General features: G+C 42.9%; 2 protein-coding genes and 1 pseudogene across 3 annotated transcripts; all 3 read right to left on the reverse strand.

The window, feature by feature from the left end:
- Positions 1–1,116: 1,116 nt before the first annotated feature.
- On the reverse strand, positions 1,117–10,655 carry LOC130386008 (T-complex protein 1 subunit zeta-like). Its single transcript, XM_056594796.1, is given in 5 exon segments — positions 1,117–1,191; positions 1,526–1,606; positions 1,608–1,661; positions 9,677–9,740; positions 10,403–10,655. Coding segments are annotated over 5 exon segments (411 nt in total). The 5' UTR covers positions 10,540–10,655.
- A 1,416-nt stretch (positions 10,656–12,071) lies between these two features.
- On the reverse strand, positions 12,072–16,786 carry LOC130386454 (protein NipSnap homolog 2-like; annotated as a pseudogene).
- Positions 16,787–17,827: 1,041 nt separating this feature from the next.
- LOC130386186 (28S ribosomal protein S17, mitochondrial-like) lies at positions 17,828–19,456 on the reverse strand. Of its 2 annotated transcripts, XM_056594974.1 has the most exons (3): positions 19,364–19,456; positions 19,039–19,172; positions 17,834–18,760 (listed from the first exon to the last, which is right to left on the reverse strand). In XM_056594974.1, exons 2-3 carry the CDS (start codon positions 19,159–19,161, stop codon positions 18,443–18,445), a joined length of 441 nt encoding a protein of 146 aa, XP_056450949.1. In that variant the 5' UTR covers positions 19,162–19,172; positions 19,364–19,456; the 3' UTR covers positions 17,834–18,442. The 2 variants fall into 2 exon arrangements, with proteins under 2 accessions (XP_056450950.1, XP_056450949.1); XM_056594975.1 differs by lacking the exon at positions 19,364–19,456 and having other exon boundaries at positions 17,828–18,760.
- Between the last annotated feature and the right edge of the window lie 544 nt (positions 19,457–20,000).

The following is a 20,000-nucleotide window of genomic DNA, read 5'->3' on the forward strand; positions in this document are numbered from 1 at the left end:
TAGCAGAACCTCCAAGCATTACCTTTCTGGGTGATGACCAAAAGCCCTCTGCCACGGGAACAGACGGCTTCTTGAGCGCGTGATTTTCTGCACGCGCTCCGTATGAACTTCCTCCCGCCGACACAAGCTTCTCCCGGTCCTCCATGCGCTCTTGTAGAAGGAAGCCGGAGGAACCTCGTTTCTCGTACCCAGGAGAGGTTGCAGGCAGCACAAAGGCGTCCTCCACCCTCTTCTTCATGTCGGGGTGTTCTGCACCGGGTCCAGTTGACCAGCCCTCGGATCAGCCTAGTGAAAGAAACCACGGAACGATCCATGAGGAACACTCGCATAACGGCTAGTAAAACTAGGTTAGACATTTTATAGCCAAAATATATAAACATTTTTTAGACTAGGAGTGGCCACAAGCATAATGAAACAAAGGGTAGGAATGCCAGCCAATGCGGACTCATTGAGTGTCTGCTGTCGTTCTTGTGCCTCATATCCCTGATCTCCACCATGTACAGGTCAATGGACTCATTGGGAACAGCGATGGCAAGCACAGCATCGACAACAGCCTACAGACGAGACAGGATGGGGTGGCGGCTCCTTTCCCCCGTTAGCAGAATCAAAGGGTCTTCTATTACATTTCTGCATACTTCCATGGTACGATTTTATTTAGATAACTTAAATCAACGTAGAAGAAAAATCCTAGAAAAACTTGGGAAAATGTGTACTGATCTGTTGAATACATTTATGGAGACGAGAACACTCCTAATGCAGAGGTACAGAGCAGAGTTACTGTAGCACAGAAGTAAGAGACCAGAGCGAGCCACAATAGCGTCCCTGGGTGTTCTCCGTGCAAGAAAGGTTAGCGGAATCAATCCTTTACTGGCCAATCAAGGGAGACCCATCAACAATTATGGTACATTTGTATGGTTGTCACACATGTGCAGAAAGACAACATATGCATCCATTTGATTCTTCAAATCTAAACAAGAAGTTGACGACAACATGAGGTCAGGTTCCTCTATGCTCACCTCAGTGAGGAGGTCGGCCAGCTCCTTGTGGTACCTTGGTTCTGAGGGAGGTGCGTGCTCCGCTGATCAGAGTCTCCCTGTCCATCATCTCGCACCACCTTCACTCCTCCAGGAAGGCCAGGGCTTCCCCCTTGGCCTCCTCAAAGCCCTCGGCGATGATTCTGGGATGGAGGCCCTGGGTAGATGGGGACCGGCAGAAATCATTGAGCCCTGTACTCAAAACATTGATTATAGTAAGCATTGATTGGTCTATGACATTCAGATCCCTGAACGATTAAAGTGTGGCGGCGTTGAATGCATTTTGGATTTATGGTCGAGTTTACTGATTGGTCTTAAATAGGAAACATTTCTTTGGACATTTTTGTGGCATAATTTGTACAATAGAGAGCCTTTCATTTGACTGCAATTCAAACATGTAGGTAATGGATTCCCTCTTCATTAACATAAATGACGGGCCTTAACCAGTGAACTGTAGTCAGTGTGGGCGCTTGGCCATCCTGAGGCCCTACCTCTGACACGTAGAGGTCAGCCTGCTTCAGCAGTTCACCGATGATGAGGACATTGGAGGTGGTCCCGTCTCCCGTGATGTCACTCCTGCGCCGTGGCAACCTTAGCGATGAGTGTTGCAGTGGGATGCTGAATTTGCTTTGGAACAAAAAAAAAAAGAACATCAGAGCGGAGACTCTGGATCTTGAGGTCAAGTTCCAGACAATGAGAAAACCAGGGCTTTCAAGTTTTGGTTGGTTGGTCGGTATGCATTGACTAAACTCCTTGGTCGGCCAATCGCAGATGATCCGTTCATATGGAGGAACAGCGATTCTCGAATGCACTGATGCATTCCAAATTGAGTGATGGGCTGCATTGTGTTTGAAATAACGTATAATCAAAATAATATTCAAGGCTCTGTAGTTCTGATTTAATAATCATACATTTTAATATAGTAGGAATTATAAAACGGGTCAAAGCGCCCCGGTTATCACAACTTGGGAATCTCCAATGTTAAAGGGACTCTTACCTTTGTTGCATTTTTACACTTTTTTTGGATAAGATTAAATTGGTATTAATAAGGTAATAACACTCTAAAATGCAAGACAGACCCACAAGGAGTAAAAACAAACAATTATTTCACACTAATAATATTTAGTGAAAAACTTCAACCAATAAGATTCTTCGGACCGAAGGATCTTATTGGCCGACAGACCTGCCTGTTTGCTAGATGGACATGCAGGTTTTCCGCGGATTTTCCGTCTGCTTCTTGTGGCGCATTCGGGCCCGCGTCATCAAGGCGCGTCCTCAACTAGAGGTTTGTTTTGATTCCACGGCAGCCAGTAGAGCGTAGTATGCGACCGTAGCGACTGACGATGGCAGACCAAAGTGGTCCACGGCGTACTGAAACTGCACCATTCAGTCCGATTAGGGGGACTCACCTCGGACTCAGACTCACAGAGTTACCCTCCTCTGGAGCCGCAGGAAGACCAGACTGTTGGCCACCAAACTGCACCCATTCAGTCCGACAAGGGGACCCCGATTCGGCCTCAGAAGCCAAGTGGTCCCGCTCCCTGGATGATTCTCAGGACCTCCAGACCGTTGGCAACCAACCGCACCACTCAGTCCGATTACGGGACCCGTTTCGGACTCAGACGAACGTTGTCCCGCTACTCTTGAGCTACACGAAGACCTCCAGACCGTTGGCACCCAACCGCACCAATCAGTCCGATTACGGGACCCATTTCGACTCAGACGCGACGTTGTCCCGCTACTCTGGAGCTACACGAAGACCTCCAGACCGTTGGCACCCAACCGCACCACTCAGTCCGATTACGGGACCCATTTCGGACTCAGACGCGACGTTTGTCCCGCTACTTGGAGCTACAGGAAGACCTCCAGGACCGTTGGGCACCCAACCGCACCATTCAGTCCGATTAGGGGACCCATTTCGGCCTCAGACGCTACGTTGTCCCGCTACTCTGTTTGTAATGCTCATACACCTTTCTTATACTCAGTGGGACCACTGTCCTTCAACATGGGGCCTTCAAAACGGTATCACACGAAGCCCATAAAATTACAGTGAGCCACCCTGGCTAAATTTCTTGTTTACTAGACCCCTGGTAGATATTATGACCCCTGGGAGTCTAAACTAAATGTATTATTATTATTATTAAACATAACCCATGGGAGTCTAAACATAGCCCATGGGAGTCTAGAACTTTTGTACTGTAGCGACCCCTGGGACAGTTAATAGTTTGTGTGTTATGTGGTTACATTATATTTCGTTGTCCGCTATGCCAGTTGTTCTATGTGCATGTATTGTAATGTTCTTCTTGTCAATCAGCGTGGGGGCGAATCATTAGGTCAGCTGGGGGAGGGCCCTTGGAAGAACAGGAGGTGGGGGCCTGCAGCGCGTGAGTGAGGACCGTGTTGGGGGTTGCCGGGGTAACCGGGGTTTGTTTTGTGTCGGTTTTTCTGCCGTTGGTTACAAGTTACGGGTTTCAGTGACCTGGTTTTGGTTCATTAAAACTACCTTCAACTACTAATGACTCGACTCATTATGTCACCGGCGAGGTCGTTACAGTACTCTAAAAAATACGCTTAGTTTTGTACTCTAAAAAATAAAGCTTAGGGGGTGGGGCATTGGAGGAAGGCGGGATGATTTGAATGTGCTGTAATTCTCAAATGCAACAAAGGTCAGAGTCCCTTTAAGGACTGCTTGTCTTAACCCATTTAGGCCTAAAACGCCTACTAAAAAAGGCCTTTTTATGCCTAAGAACTTTTCTGTAAACCCCCTCTCAAAACCTGAAGGTTTTCAGAACAATATTCAAAGTTTGTCAACGCCTAATAAAACCTTAATTTCTCAGGTCTATATGCAGATAAAAACATGAGGTAAAAGGCATTTGAGAGATTAATTCTTTGGCTGTCAACTTGACTGACTGCTTGGCCATCAACTTAACTGCATATTTTTAAAAAATCAATAGACATCAAAAACATCAAGAACATTTGAAAATCTATACAGATCTGCTTCTATGTCATACTTTTGAGGCACCAAAGTGACAAGTGATAGACACTGAAACACAGATATAGAACAAAACAAAACAGAGGGTTACTTCTTCTTACCTAATAATTTCAATTTTATTAATGTTCATTTTCTTTGTATGATTTTGATGGATCATATTATCATCATATTATTATCCATAATCATCCATTATTATCAGTGACTTGTGACATAACGTATTGTAATTAGTATCAGGATCAAATCATTATCATCAGACATGAATTATTATCGTAAGAATAATCTATAATTGTCATTTTGTATTGTTTTTATGTATCATATTATATTCAAATCATCTATTATTATCAGTGACTTGTGACATAACGTATTGTAATTAGTATAGGATCAAATCATTATCATGTATCCCCATGGCCAGACACAGTCCCACGAACGTCTTAATTTATGGATTGTGACGGGATCCCACTTGCTGTTCGAAGGCGTGCACTCCGCGTTTGCTCAGCATAGAGGTTGGTTTGCGTTATAAGACGCATCCACATTTCTTCCGTGAAGATATTGGAGAATACCTGCACCGGTGTTATACAATCTGGCACTGGCAGCTCGATCTTTATGCCAGGTTAGCGATTGACTGGAATCTTTTCCCGCGAGTGAAAGTTGCCACTCTTCCACTCGTTTCGCGAAGCTTCAACCGCTTCAAATCCTCTTCTTCCCCAAACATCACTTGAATCCATTGCTCTTACCACGCGATCAGATGGTAAAATATTTTCTTCCAAGTTATCTAATTCATCTAAGTTATCTAATTCAGTGTCTTCGATGTCACCGAACTTCACTCGAATGTTGTGATGTTCGATGCCCTATTCGATCGCCTTCGGCGATTTAAAGTTTAAACGTCCCACTGACTAAAACATGATCCACGTGTATTTCGACCATAGAATGCCTTCGCTATTAATTTAAAAAAAATCCCAAGCATCTCGTTCGCTCACCCCAAGAATATATCAACCAATCACAGTGAGTATAACTGGTCATTTGCCTTGAAAAAGACTGCATTGCTGAAAATGACAGACTCGTTTCCCGGTCTCAATGGTAACAACGCCATAGATGCGTGTTCCGGTCTTAAAGGTAAATACCACACGTATGCGTGATCCGGTCTGAATGGGTTTAACCAACATCTCTGCAATTTAATAAGATGGATGTATTAACAAATGGGGGCAAATCTTAAAAAAAAAAAACGTCTGGCATAACTAACTTATATTTATTAATTACAAGATCCCATGGCATGAAAATGTCCCTTTAAAAGTTAATCTAACATTAGTGCCTTCAAGCGATTAAAATATTTAATCGCGTCAGCAAAGATGGGAAATACTTTAACATTTAAACCAGTAGGAATATTCCTACCGTACGTAGGCCTATACACATTACCAGGCTATCCACACACACACACACACACACACACACACACACACACACACACACACACACACACACACACACACACACACACACACACACACACACACACACACACACACACACACACACACACACACACACACACACACACACACACACACACACCACACACACACGAGAGTCTGGAGAATTCCCGGTGGGCCGCTAACGTTTCGGGGCTGTCGGGCTGATTACTGCGGGATAACAATATTGCGTTTATAAAAGTTCCTTGCAGCGCTGGCCAGCAGCCTGAGCTGTGCGCCCACAACGGCTCTCACTCACTCAAAAGACGCGACACTCACAAAAGTCAATTTTGTCTAGAGGGGAGTATATTTTATATATTTTACATTTTATGTTATTTTACAGGTTACACTGTTTACAATGGCAGGGCTAGACCATATCGCCCAGCCCTAGTGTGCTTGTTGTTTTCTGTGTAGCTAGATCCGGTATGGTGTTGTCGTTTTTCTAACGTGACTAGTTGTTGCTAGTCAGCAGTTGAAAAAACAACGACGTTTGCCAAGCCAAAAGAGCGTTAATCGCGTGAATTAACGCTGTTAAAATAGGTTTGCGTTAACGCCGTTAATAACGCGTTAAACTGACAGCACGAGTTCCCCTAGCCTGATTATGGTCGCCAGTAGCTAGAAATGTCGTTTGGTATAAAACGAGCACTAGGTATTAGGGGTGTAACGGTACACGTATTTGTACCGAACCGTCACGGTACAGGCACTTCGGTGCGGTTACAGAGGTTTACCGCGGTTCGTAAATGTGGCGTACATAACGTTAATATGGTGAATGTAAAGGCTTGTTTTGCAATACGGAATTTAAAACTTGAAGTCGGAGTTCCACCCGGACCGTTTAGCCAAAGTAATGTAGCGACCCTGGGACAGTTAAATAGTTTGCGTGTTATGTGTTGCATTATATTTCGTTGTCCGTTATGCCAGTTGTTCTATGTGCATGTATTGTAATGTTCTTCTTGTCAATCAGCGTGGGGGCGAATCATTAGGTCAGCTGGGGGAGGGCCTTGGAAGAACAGGAGGGTGGGGGCCTGCACGCGAGTGAGACCGTGTTGGGGGTTGCCGGGGTAACCGGGGTTTGTTTTGGGTCGGTTTTCTGCCGTTGGTTATGACGTTACGGGTTTCAGTGACCTGTTTTTTTTTTTTTTTACTAATGACTCGACAATCATTATGTCACCGGCGAGGTCACTACATTGGTGTCAGAAGTGAAACTATTATTATTTATTTTTTCTCGGTCCTGCTGTGCTCGGCGAGTCGGCTACTCCGACTCCGTAATCCCTTCAGCAGCTCTCCGTCGGGATGTCGGATACGCAATGCAATTGGCCGCCCGATATATCTTATACAGTATGTATGTTACAAACCATTTAAGCAGTGTTGTAAATACACTTCCAAAGCTTTTCAAATCTTATTTGGTGTTTTATTGGTCCTGGTGCAAGTAAACAATGTACAAAGTAATTAAGGTACAAAGTCAAACCGAAGAAGTGATTCAGGAAATGATTTTGTTAGAGGACCAATCACAGCCCTTGCCGTCTCCGTTGCGTCGACCAATAGGTCCATGGTTTCGACGCATAGTTAAAAATATTGGATGTGCACGTAAGCTACGGAGAGGGTCTCCGACAGGCTGTCCGGCAATGGATAGGGCTCCCTGTGTCTTCTTACAGCACTTTAACATGCACACGCATTTGAAAAGGCGCCATCCAGGTGTTACTATCACCGTTGCTGTGAAAAAAAAAGCGAGCTGTACAAACCCAGCTCACTGGGAATTCAGAAACTGAAATGCCATAACAAAGTTTATTGGTGTTTTCATTGCCGCTTTTTTTTTTTTTTTTTTAATTCCCCTTAACTATTAACCGTACCGTATCGTACCGTACCGTGACTTAAAAACCGAGGTACGTACCGAACCGTGACTTTTGTGTACCGTTACACCCCTACTAGGTATGCTGTTCTGCCTTTGAAAAAAACAAAGCTCAGAAGCGCCGATTTGGAATCGCGGGCAACAATCCCTTTCTCCTCCACGTAGTGGTTCAGGCTACTTCAGATTGATGTGAAAGAACCAGAGACGTAGTAGAACCCGACGCAGTCATTTGAGATTCATAATATCATCTGGAGGCGCACACAGCTTTTGGCCGTGATAATATGCATTATATGATAAATATCTATGCATACTATGATATTATTAAAGGGGACATATTATACCACCAGGTGTGAGTGTGATTAGCCTTACAAGCAGTTGCGGAAATCTGCCCCATATAACATCACTAGTGGGCGTGTCCAACGAGATCTGTGCTGGATAGATCAGTCTACCAGCCTACCCAGTGGACTGAAGTAAGCATTGCTCATCTATCAAGCAGAGATCTAGGTGGACAGGCCCACTAGTGATGTCATGTGGGGCAGATTTTCAAAACGGCTTTTAAGGCTACTCATACTCACACCTGGTGGTATAATATGTCCCCTTTAAGATATAGAGCTCCAGTACTGTAACGCAAGTGTTGTACACTTCTTTGTTATTTGGATAACCGTTCTGCTGTTGGTGTTTACACGTCGGGTTCTGGCGTCTCTGGTATTTCCACAACGAGACAATCGTAGTGGGGGTTATCTCAGGCCATGGTTGAGAAGGAATTGGGGGAAAGGAACTTTGTGTGACTGGCTGGTAGTAGCTGTCATTCGGCACCACGGCTGAATTTCAGGAACGTCTTCAAATACGGTGTTAGGGGCCCAATAACACCTATATTAAAGCATCCATAAAGTAGCATGCCATGGGACCTTAACACTGCGTAAACTTTCCTGTTCAACGCTCGATGGCTTGAATGTGAAACTATCAGAATTGGCACCTTGGAATTCATCAAGTGAATTGGCTCATCTGGTGTGTGACCCACTTTACTTCATATTGAAGCGCTGCCGTAAACGAGTCTACTCTGACCGAGAGTTGATCTGAAACCCACCACTTTTATTATACAATCGGTTTGTCACAGTTGGTCCCCCATGATTATCTTAGGTTGACTTAAGGGGTAGTTCGGAATTTTGGACATAGGGCTAAACTGTCATCACTGGAGACAGTTTAACACATTTCATTCAGTCCTTCTAGTTGCAGAGTTCGCTCGTGCTAGGCTAGCGCAGGTCAACGCTAGCCTGCTATTAAAACCAGTCTTACCCACTCCACAGTACACCCGAGGTAAATCAATTATAACGCCAGACTATAGATTTAAATGTCTGTGTTGATAGAATAATGTTAGAAATAAAACTAACCTTGCATCGCATGAATCATCGAGTGACTACTTTCTCAGCAGAAGCGGAATTTTACTATGCGCTGGTTAGGTTTCTAACCGAATCACGACAGAACGTAAACAGAGACGCGTGGGACAGAAGCGCAATTGAACGACCTAGGTATCAGTCCGCCGCTGCCGTAGCCTACTACCAGGAATATAACACTGCTGCTGAGACCCAGCAATTCCCTCAAAATGCAATGCAAGGTTGGTTATATTTCTAACATTAAACAGACATTTAAATTTATAGTCTGTCGTATAATTTGATTTACCTCGGGTGCACTGTGGAGTGGGCAACACTGTTTTTAATAGCAGGCTAGCATTGCCCGTTGACGTGCGCTAGCCTAGCACGAGCGAACTCTGCAACTAGAAGGACTGAATGAAATGTGTTGAAAACTGTCCAGTGATATAGAATACCCAATGCTCACTTGGGAATCAGGCCCTATGTCCAAAATTCCGAACTACCCCTTTACGCCTAGAAAAACATGTAATCCTGTGTAATTAAATTGTGTCCTAGTCTGTTGAATACATGAGGGAGTGAAAATGTTCCTCAATGCAGCGGTACAGAGCAGTTACTGCAGAACAGAAGACCCGCGGGTCCTCCTAAAATCTGTTCTCTGTGCAGCACTGAACCTTTTAAATGGGACTCCTCAATGTATACATTTTCTGTGGTACAACCTGAGAGTTAAGATAAGGCCTGCAGTAAGTTAAAAGCATCACTGCCTATCTTACACATTAGAAACAAAGCAGTATACCCCTTTCCCACCTATGCAGGAATGGAAGAATAAAACCTACAATCCCGTCAGAGACCCACCCCATATACCTGCATGGAAAATACGACCTAGCATCTTGCTAACAATAGAGGTGTGGTTATATAGCAATCAAAAAATAAAAATTTGGGGCAAAGGCCTTCGTTTATCCAGTTCTTACCATCTCGTGTAACAAAACATTTCCATCTTTGGTCAACTTGATGTCGCCTGCGCCGGAGACCAGCCTGCGGTAGACAACACAGGTGTCATTATCAGTTTCTGTAGCTAGAATAAATAGCATTTTATTAATTTAAGCCAAATGGTAATCATCATATATTCAAACTGACTGAACTCAAGTATATTTATTTTACGGCATGTTAGTTGTTCACATTTGATGTGTCAATATGTCAGTTATTCCAACCACTATTGCCTTTCTCTTTAATAATCGGTAGCATCACAGCATCATATTTCCGGAGAACTCAACAGCTACTCAAGGAGCATTCAAACAAGACTAATTAAACCACCCCAAAATAGGACAATCTTAAAAACGCTGCTCTCAAGACACTGCCTGCTGACATGCGTATGCTAGCCCTAGCTAGTTGAGCTAGCCCTAACTATTGGGTTTGCGGAGCCGTGACACTGCAGCGTGCAGAGCAGGGACCCGCTAGCGACAGGATGCTAATGCCGATACATTAGCTTGGCACCGCTCAGGAGCTGCAATTATAGTTTAGGGAATTTCACAAATACAGTAATCGTCATTTATATCAGAAGGTCCAACACATTTGCAAAGTCACTTCACACATATTCTTAGTTTATCCAACATCATCTAGTTAGCAAACGGGGCGCATAGCATTAGCACGCGTGCTCAACAAAGGTTCGGCTGTGTGCTACGAGTAGCGGGACTCACATCTTCATGGTGCCTTTCGGACCCAGGTTGCTCTTCAGCACGTCCTGGAGCCCGCGGGCCGCGCTGATGTTGACCGCAAGGGCGGCATGGGCGCGGGCCACTTCGGCTTTCGGGTTCAGGGACTTTATGGCCGACATAGTGGAGCAAGAGAGCCAGCGACGGAGTGATGTTTCGCCGGTAGGGAGTCTAGACTGCTTGGCCTAGGCGGCTCGTGAAAAGGGAGCGATCTTCCAGAAGCATCCACCACGTGCTCTTGGTCACGCCCCTTAAAGACGCACCCATGATGTGTCTTATTGGTTCAAGCGTGAGTCAATCATATGTTCGTAATCTTTTAAACTCATTAAACGATTACTATACTACTACAAACATATGGATATGTATTATATGTGAAGCATCGTCTCACAAAAGTTACCTATACTATAGCAAGTATAAAGAGGAAAGCGGATTGATCCAGCAGGTGATTAACGTTTTATAATGGTCTGTCCTAGGAAACATTAATATGCTCAGATATGGCCTTGTGTGAGAAGAGTAGTGATGTGGTTGAATACACTCAGCCAAACACAAATGATCTGAGCAATGTGCCCAGACCCTTTTTAGAGTCAGACCTTGGACTGTATGGTTCATCAACGACTTTGATCACAGCCAAACAAAATGAGGAAACATTCAATTATTTTTGCATCAAGGTTTTATTTCATATTTACAAATAATCGTAATAATCCACTGCATTTCACCTCTGCCACATGGAGATTAACATCACACATAATTTACAAATAGACTGACCTGCTGTTAATAGTAACTGTGCCAGCTATGCACATCTATGTGCATCTACATTTTCCTTCCTTCCTTCCTGCATTTTGATGCTGACACATTTCAAAACATTTGCCGGATATCATGTGCTGCTCCTCCACTCGGCTAGCGCAGAAGCCTCCAGGACATAAACTACAACGGCAGTTTCTGATTGGTTCAAACCAGGAAAGGTGGGACCCTGTGTGTTCACCCGAGGGTCCTGTCCCAAGCTCCAGGGGTCAGTTTATATGATACGTCTGGCAGGTTGTGTTCAACACACAGGCCTCAATAACCAAATCTGATCAAAACATCAGATTAAAGTTCCATACATTGGTCATATCCTTAGGAATCCACATGCTCTTTGCTTTTGAACAAGGCAATGTCTTTCTTTAGAAAACTTTTCTTATAAATTGGCCAAAACAAGGAGACATTATTGTATTACAGACAATGATCATTTAAAGACCAAATATGGTTAGAAACGCAGGTTTCAATTCCATGGTGAAATCACAAACAATGAGTAGCGACTAACAGCTTAACATGTTTAGTTATTTTGTCTAATGTACAAAGAAATCTAACCCCTGGCAACAAATGCTAATGGCGTTCGGGTCCCCAATGGTTGATATCTTGATGAGTTTACTAACATCCACCACTTCAAACTAAACAGCATTTTAATATACATTTCTAAGTGATTTTTAAGATCCAACCAGTTTTTGTTCCACAAACTGAGCTTCTGAAGTATTCCAAACACAACCTAGGTTATTATACCCAAATAGAACACACGTCAACAACCCTTGCTTTTATTGTTTTAAGACATGACACTGAATATAAGACGGAAGTCTACTCATTCATTACTCCATCATAATACATTTCTACATTTGGAGGAAAGACCACATGTGTTCAATTGCTTGGGCATGTCAACTGGCTGAGCCACTTGCATTTAAAGGAAAATGATTTCCACAGAGGATTTAACACCCAGCTGGGTAGTACAAACAGAGGATCATACTAGACCAATTATCCACATCATTCTCATCCTCAAAAGTAAACTCAGAAGTTTGCTTATAGTGCCTTTCAGAGGGAATGGTACTGCATCCACTTCATCCTAACTTGGTTTATCAAATCCTGAACGGATAGATACATTCTCATAATGAATGATCACAGCATATCATTAATTAGTCACAGAACATCTGCAATATGGCATTATATTAAATCACCATTTTAGGCCAAAAGCAGGGGAGAGAAAATGTACGACAGCTAAGACAAAGAAAAGGAACAGGCGATGACGTGTTTCGATTTCCCTGGTTGTGCTCAGTCAGTTAACTCTGAGTAGATTAACAGGGGCGACTGGAACTTGGTTGGTCGATGGTTAGTTTGTTCCTGGCCGGGATGTTACTTCAAGGGTGAACCGTTCATAGGAATCATAATTCTGGACTCCATGTGCTGGATGAGAGGAACTGAGGGAGGGGAACAGAAGGCTCTTAGGCACTCATCTCTGAGACACAACAACCACAACCACTAACTGAGGCTTACCTGTGTAGTAGACCACCCTCATCCCAACCGTCGTGCTGCCAGGCTGCGTTCCTAGTGTCCTCTCTCGACTGGAGATCTTTGTAGGCTGAAATAGATGGAGGAATACAGTGAAAGAAAGAACATTTAAAAGGAATAGGTCACATGACGGCATCAGTCACGAGTGCTGCACTGTTTTACAACACACATTGATTAAAATGCCATGCCACGAGGATTAATCAAATACATGTAGATTAAGAGACATCCCTAGACAATAGTGCTTGGGCTGTGGTTCTCAAGAGAGCCATTGGAACTCAGCTCACCCCATAGGTGGTGGACCATGTAGAGATCTCCAATCTGGGAGAAGAAGCCGCCCACTGCCTCGCTGTTCTGCTGGCGGAACTCTATGGCGCGGGCCCTGTGGACCACAGCGGTTACGCACAAGAGAAACAACTCCAACACATGAGGACTAAGGCCCTGTGGACCACTGCGGTTAGCGCACATTCTAAGCACCTCCCACACATGAGAATTAAGGCCCAGAGATAATGTGAATGCGTCCACTTATTAACAACCCCATTTTTTTTCTGTCCAATCCAAATCGGCATGTTATCCCATTATTGCAGTTTCAATGATTCGGTCCATATCGTTATACTTACAATCACCCTGTTCCATTTTATGATGTGATTATGGATCGTTTTCAGCACAAACCTCATTGTTTTATGAATCAAGTAAATATAATCAATTATATAGCCTGTTTTCCACTCATGCATGGATGGACGAGCAAGAAATACCGTGAATGTGGCTTCAAACATCTGAAAAAGGCAACAGTATCTCAGTGATATTCCTCGATGATTTTAAAATAACAAGGATTTATTCTAACAAAATCCATCAGGTCAACCCCAGTATCAGGAAAGGTGATTCTTACCAGTAGTTTCCCCACTCGATCATAGTACCTGGCTGAGAAAAAGAGCAGAGATGGAGCGCATTAGGTGGTGTTCAAAATAAAAATAAACATCATGCAGGGTTGGATTAGAAGCAAACTGCAACCGAATACAGATCTGCTCAATCATAAAACTTCCAACAACTTAAAAATAACCTGTTTTAAAATTTCCATTACAGCTCTTAAATAATACCACAGTACAGCAAACATTGATAAATCATTACAAATGAAGCTAAAGAGCAAATCGGTCTGATTACAAGGGCTCACTGGAAAACTATGGTTACAGCACCAATACATTCATCTGAATACTTGTTCTTAAGGAGATGAAGGCACAGCCACAGAAAGCAGCCCAGGCGTTAAGGCCATGCATGCAGGCAGGGTGGGTTTACCCTGAGCTGGTATGAACGCAGCTCGTAGATGTTAGGGCCGGGCCGGGCCACCGGCTCGTTCCAGAAGCTGAACTCCAGGAGCAGCTGGTTCCTGCGGGACAGCAGCATCTTCCCCCTCTCCTTCCTGTAATCCACAAACTCCTGCATCCAGCAGGGCCGCGGCCACACACCAGAGCACCCAGAGGACATACGCTCAGATCCAGAGACCCACCCGGAATAGACACTCCAAAACTGCTTTTGGAGCGCCAATATCATTTGTACTAATCTTAGCGGGTGATATTGAATACACAAGTAGTAGGATATGATTAACCTTACAGGTTAAAACGATCAGATTCAGAAGATAACCAATCCATGCTGTAATCCATACTTCCGTCACATCAAGATTATGGTTAGTTTTTTCCATCAATCACTTTCAAACAAAGGCTTAACATGGACAGTTAACCGTAGAGACAGTGGAACCATACCCGATTCTGCCGCAGTTTGTTCATGACCTCCGTGAGGGCCGGGTACCCCCCCCGGTATCTCCACAGGTGGACTAGGATACAGAGAGGGAACCACAGAGCTTGTTTGTTTGTTTGTTCTTCTTTAACAATACTCAGTCATGCTATTCCCATCGGTCGGCTAATGGATCCGCTGAGTGTGTGCTCGTGCTGCCCCAAGGTGGACCCTTCTTACCTGCCTGGTCCTGCTCGCCATACCAGGTGTTCCAGGTGCCCACCAGCTCACAGGGGTAGTGGGGGTCCGCGTGGACGGAGGGAAGGACGTCCTCGCTGAAGACGCACACACACACACACACACACACCAAACAAACACACCAGTTCAGTGAGGAGAGAAATTGCACACGAAAAGGGTCCCTTCCAAGCCTGCTTCACTTCGTGATTTAATTCTGCAGTTTTCCAAACTGGAACCTTAGCTAACCTCAGCAGTGGTTGTCATTACAACAGTTTTACACAGCTGAACATAACCATGGGGGTCTTACCAAAGCTTGTTGTAAGCATCAAGGCACTCAGGCTTGACATTGTGAACTGCAAAAGAAGGACTTGAGTTACGCAAACGCAGCATGCAGCAGACTCTTCGGACTGTTCTAGAGCAAACGTCTTTTACTAATCCAGTACAATCCTGTGGCATGGAACTAAATAAAAACCACAGCCAGACTGTCCAATTTCGATGATTAATAGTAACTTATGTTGTGTCTTTTTGGTCTATTATTGTTTATTGTCGATTGTGCTTCCTGCAATATAGGGACTAGTATCTTAGTTTGACACTAGTCAAAACACAATGTGTAGGGTTTGTGCCAACTATCCCAGCCTAGTATTTTTAGCATTCAAAACTAAAAGTCAGCCAAACCCACAATTTAGCAAAGGGTAAAGTTTGGAATGGTTAATTCCTTAGTCTGTTGATGATATATGTCATGCCTGGAGGATTATTGCCAAAACTAAATTTGCATAATATCAGCCAAATGGTTCAGTCAAGAGAAAAGATATGATGTACAAGATGAATGTAATATTTTTTCAGATAAGATGGATCAGTCGTTCCTTGCCGTACAGAGAGGGTTTAATCATCAGAAGAGCTTGGTGATCGTCCGTAATGTGCCAGACACAGGTAGCACATATACTAAGTACGGAATGAAGGACTCAAGTAATACATACACTGAATTTTGTAGAGGTTACTTTCTTCCTTCTTGGCCAGCAGATGAGAGTGAGCGCCTTTTCTGGGATCAACTTTTCTGACAAACAAAGACTTGAACCAGCTGTCTTCACCCGGTCTGTTATTGGAGGCACAGAGGCTCCTATATTGCAAGGCACCCAAGGGAGAAATAAAAAGAAAACAATGCATCTAAACGGCAATGCAGAGTAAAATGTCTCCATCTAAACATTGGCAAAATATATCTGACATCGGTTTGTTAATTATTAGGGATATTGGGATATATCCAAGAAGAAATGCTCTTCTAAAACAAATGCTGAATATTTCAAGGATTACTTTAAACTAATCTTTGTAAGATTTACAGATTATTATTGTTGTTCCCCTGTACTGGTAGAGTATTAACACATTCTTCTTCTGCATAAAACATGAGCCTCAATGTTTGAATCTCTACAGGAGGTTCAATCTGAAGACAGACGTTCCCCATTTAAATTGCTGATATAATGAAGCAGATGAATACCAGAAACTACGGTTTTGATAGTTTAATCGATTGATAGCTGCCAATGTTACATCCAGATAGCAACAGAGAGTATGCAACGATCATGAGTATGTCGAATACAATACCGCAATGGTGAAACATTTCACAGTGCACAGGGTTGCGCCCACAAAGTAAACATACGATAATTTAGAAGTTGACCTTGAGGTGAATTCAATGAGCGACCCACAGGTAACTTCAGCTTTAATGCGGGTCTGTAAGGTCAACGTGTAGGACACACACGTCGACGAGTTTAAACTTCAGGAGGACTCAACCAGAATAACCTGCAGAAGAGGCTGGTGAGAAGTTCACCATCAACACCTCGCTACTTCTGGATGCTATCGGAGCAACACTGAATGGGGAAATCAATGCAAATGGACACGGATAACCGCAAGCAGTCTGGGACACCCAGCAGCATGTTCTCTGAGCAACATATCTAACCTGATGACCATGGAGGCATGTCGGGTTACTGGTCTCACACTCGTCTGTTTCAGGCCGTTGCCCGCACGTTGAAGAGCTCGGGTCGCCATCTTCCTGTGTTGCTGTAGTGAGGAAAGCCTCTCATGTTCAGCATCAGCTGACTGCTAATCCTGCCCCCCCGTGGCTCTAGCGTGTTGTTCTGCAGGTCAACTGCATGTCATTACGAAGCAGTTAGGGCTGTTTATTCTTTATACCCGGAATACATATACATATATATATACATATAAATATATATATATACATATATATATATATATATATATATATATATATATATATATACATATATATAGATATAGATATATGCACATATATATATACATATATATATATATATACATATACATATATATATATATATATTATATATATGTACATACAAATACATATACAATTAGGTATATATAATATATACATCTATAAATACATATATATACATACACAATTGTGCATATATAAACACATACATGTATATACATGTATATATATACACACATATATATACATCTATAAACAGTATCTCACAAAAGTGAATGCACCCCTCATATTTTTGTAAAGAGGTTTTCTGGAACTCTTGATGGGAAAACACCATAATATGTCTCCTTTAAACCCTATAGAGCAGGGGTGCCCAACCAGTCGATCGCGGTCTACCAGTAGATCGCCGACAGTTCCCAAGTCGATCGCGAGGGGTGAAGAAAAAAAAAAAAAAAAAGTTTTTTTTTTTTAATTTTTTTTTTTTTTAAGGAAATTAAATTTGCGCGGGACATATACGCGCGGTAGCGCATGTGCTGTTAACAGCAGTTGAAAGCCGTCAACAGTAGTTACACACTCCTAAACGTTGGCATGGCTGAAAGGAAACAAGCTAAGACCTACCATTTTCACCCTGAGTGGGAGGAAGATTATTGATTATCGTTGAGAAGGTGCCGTGCGCAGACGGAATGAAACCCCCACTGAAGTCCGTAGGTTCACGATACAACCCCCCCCCCCCCCGTCAACAATTGTTCTCTACCCCCCCCCCCCCCCCCGGCTTGAAGGTAGGTTTGCTGGTAGATCTCGGGAGGTTGGCTACTTGAAAAGTAGATCTTGGGTCAAAAAAGGTTGGGCACCCCTGCTATAGAGCATCGTAAAACAGAAGGTGGAGGATCCCAGGTCTCTAACATCCATCAGCTCGGTGATGTCGTCAAGGACGAGTGGATGAGGATTCCAGTGACAACCTGTGAAGCTCTTGTGAACTCCATGCCAAGAGGGATAAGGCAGTGCTGAAAAAATAATGGTGGCCACACAAAATATGAACACTTCGAGCCAAATTTTGACATTTCCACTTTGCCTGTTTGTCCCCATCCAGAACCATATAAGGAAATATCATATTACTTATTTACTGAGCGATGAGGTTTGGATTTAAGAGGACAGATCCATTACAATCAATATGAATAGTTCCCTTCAGGGCTAAACAATAAATAAAGAGCAGCTATTTTAAACATTGTAAACATCCCAATCCACTGTTAAATTCTGCAGAGGGCTGATGGTCTGCATTCAGACACAAGTAATACATGATCAGGATTCTAGAAGAGAAAAAGTACCAAGAATGGATCTGGAAGTTGTTGATAAAACATCATTCCAGTAATATGACAGGAAAGTCTTTATCATTAAACATACAACAACAAAACAAACAGACCTCTGCTGGCTTACATTTTAATGAACCACACATCATGCTGGACAAACATAAACATTATTCAATTAAATAAAAAATATGAGTGAATTTCAGCTCAAGGTGTTCGTGGCTCCAGGGATGAGGCTGTACTGGATGAGGCAGAAGAGTCCCCTTCTGGTATTTGATCTGATAATGACATCTTCTTATCCAGGTCGTCTGCTAGGTCAGCAAAAGGCTCCAGAAACTGAGTTCCTTCGACTTTCAGTCCAGTAAATGGGTCAACAACCCTGCCTACTTTATACACAATCTCGACCAGTTCATGTTTCACATGTTTGGACCGTGGTTCCGGTAAGGCCTTGAGAAGAACAACATCTCCCATGGTGCATTGCTGTATTGCATCATGAGCAAAGTAGGTCTTCCTCTTGTTGTAGTACTATGGACAAAAAGTTATATTTAGTTATATGAAAAACATAGTTATATATACTTTACGATTAACACTACTATATATTTAGATTCTACAAACCTAATTATTGGTTACCTACACTATAGCACAGACTATGAAAATAAACAATAGCACCAACTGGACTCAGAGTCAGACCACTTCAATGTTAAAACATGAGAAACAGAGCTGCGTGCTGTCTCGACTTGAGGAGCTAGGGAGCCAGCACCAGTCTGGTTGTTAAAGTATGAGAAACAAGGCTGTGTGATTACCTTGAGGAGGTAGGGGTCCAGCACCAGTCTTGTTACTCGGACCTTGGCCGTCTTCAGCATCTTGGTCCCGATCACTCTGCCGATGATCCACTTGGCATGGACTGATGCCTGCTTGGCCGACATTGTGGATATACCTAAAGACCACAGTAGAAAAACAAACAACACACTTTAACTTATATTAAATGCAACCAATCCTGCTCTGCAGCGAACGTTAGCAAGCTGATGTCTTTGTACCTTGAGCTATAAACATGAACAATGACGTTGATCAGCAGAGACTAATCTTATTCCATGATTTTGTCAAATGGTCAATCAAATATCATCTCACCTCTCAATACTATGTTAATGTTTATAATACAGAAGGTCACACTTCAATACGAATCCTCCATGCTTTTCCTCTTGGCTTATTCTGATGACGTAGCTACGGCTAGGAAAGAGGGACAGATATTACTACTAAAAGTAACATCCCATTTTAATTTTTAAATGAATTAAAATAACGTGTAAACATATAAAATGTCGATATCTTCTTACAGACACCATACAATAAATAACTGTCAAGCAAAAAACATAAAATAATTGAAATAGCTCGCTGCAACTACCAGTCTCTCCGCCAGAGGTCAGTATTTCACTCAAATAAACTTGGGGCACCAAAAGTGGTAATTCTTGAAGAATATATCCTGCATACCGTTTACATAAGTGCAACGCTTTGTTCTTATTGTTATTCCCATAGGTTGTACATTATTTTTTTTTAAAGTATCTATCGGATACTACTGCAATCTATATTTATAACTTGGCCATTATGCATAGTATAACCTATAACGCATTTGGCCTCAAAGCATGACAATTACAGCAGTAATCCACACTTTTATGGGTCATAGCGGCTGCAGCCATTCAACATGTAAGATACAGCCTATTACACATGAGAATGGTGCGTCAAAATGGAAAAAACATATATACATGATTCT

This window comes from Gadus chalcogrammus, chromosome 7, assembly GCF_026213295.1.
Source record: "Gadus chalcogrammus isolate NIFS_2021 chromosome 7, NIFS_Gcha_1.0, whole genome shotgun sequence".
NCBI lineage: Eukaryota > Metazoa > Chordata > Actinopteri > Gadiformes > Gadidae > Gadus > Gadus chalcogrammus.

Excerpts from the sequence above, each read along its gene's own strand:
- LOC130386186 (XM_056594975.1), bottom strand. The coding sequence starts at position 19,161 with ATGTCGGCCAAGCAGGCATCAGTCCATGCCAAGTGGATCATCGGCAGA. Across the intron at positions 18,761-19,038 it reads TGGACCCCTACCTCCTCAAG|TACTACAACAAGAGGAAGAC; the intron begins GTAATCACACAG and ends TTTTGTCCATAG.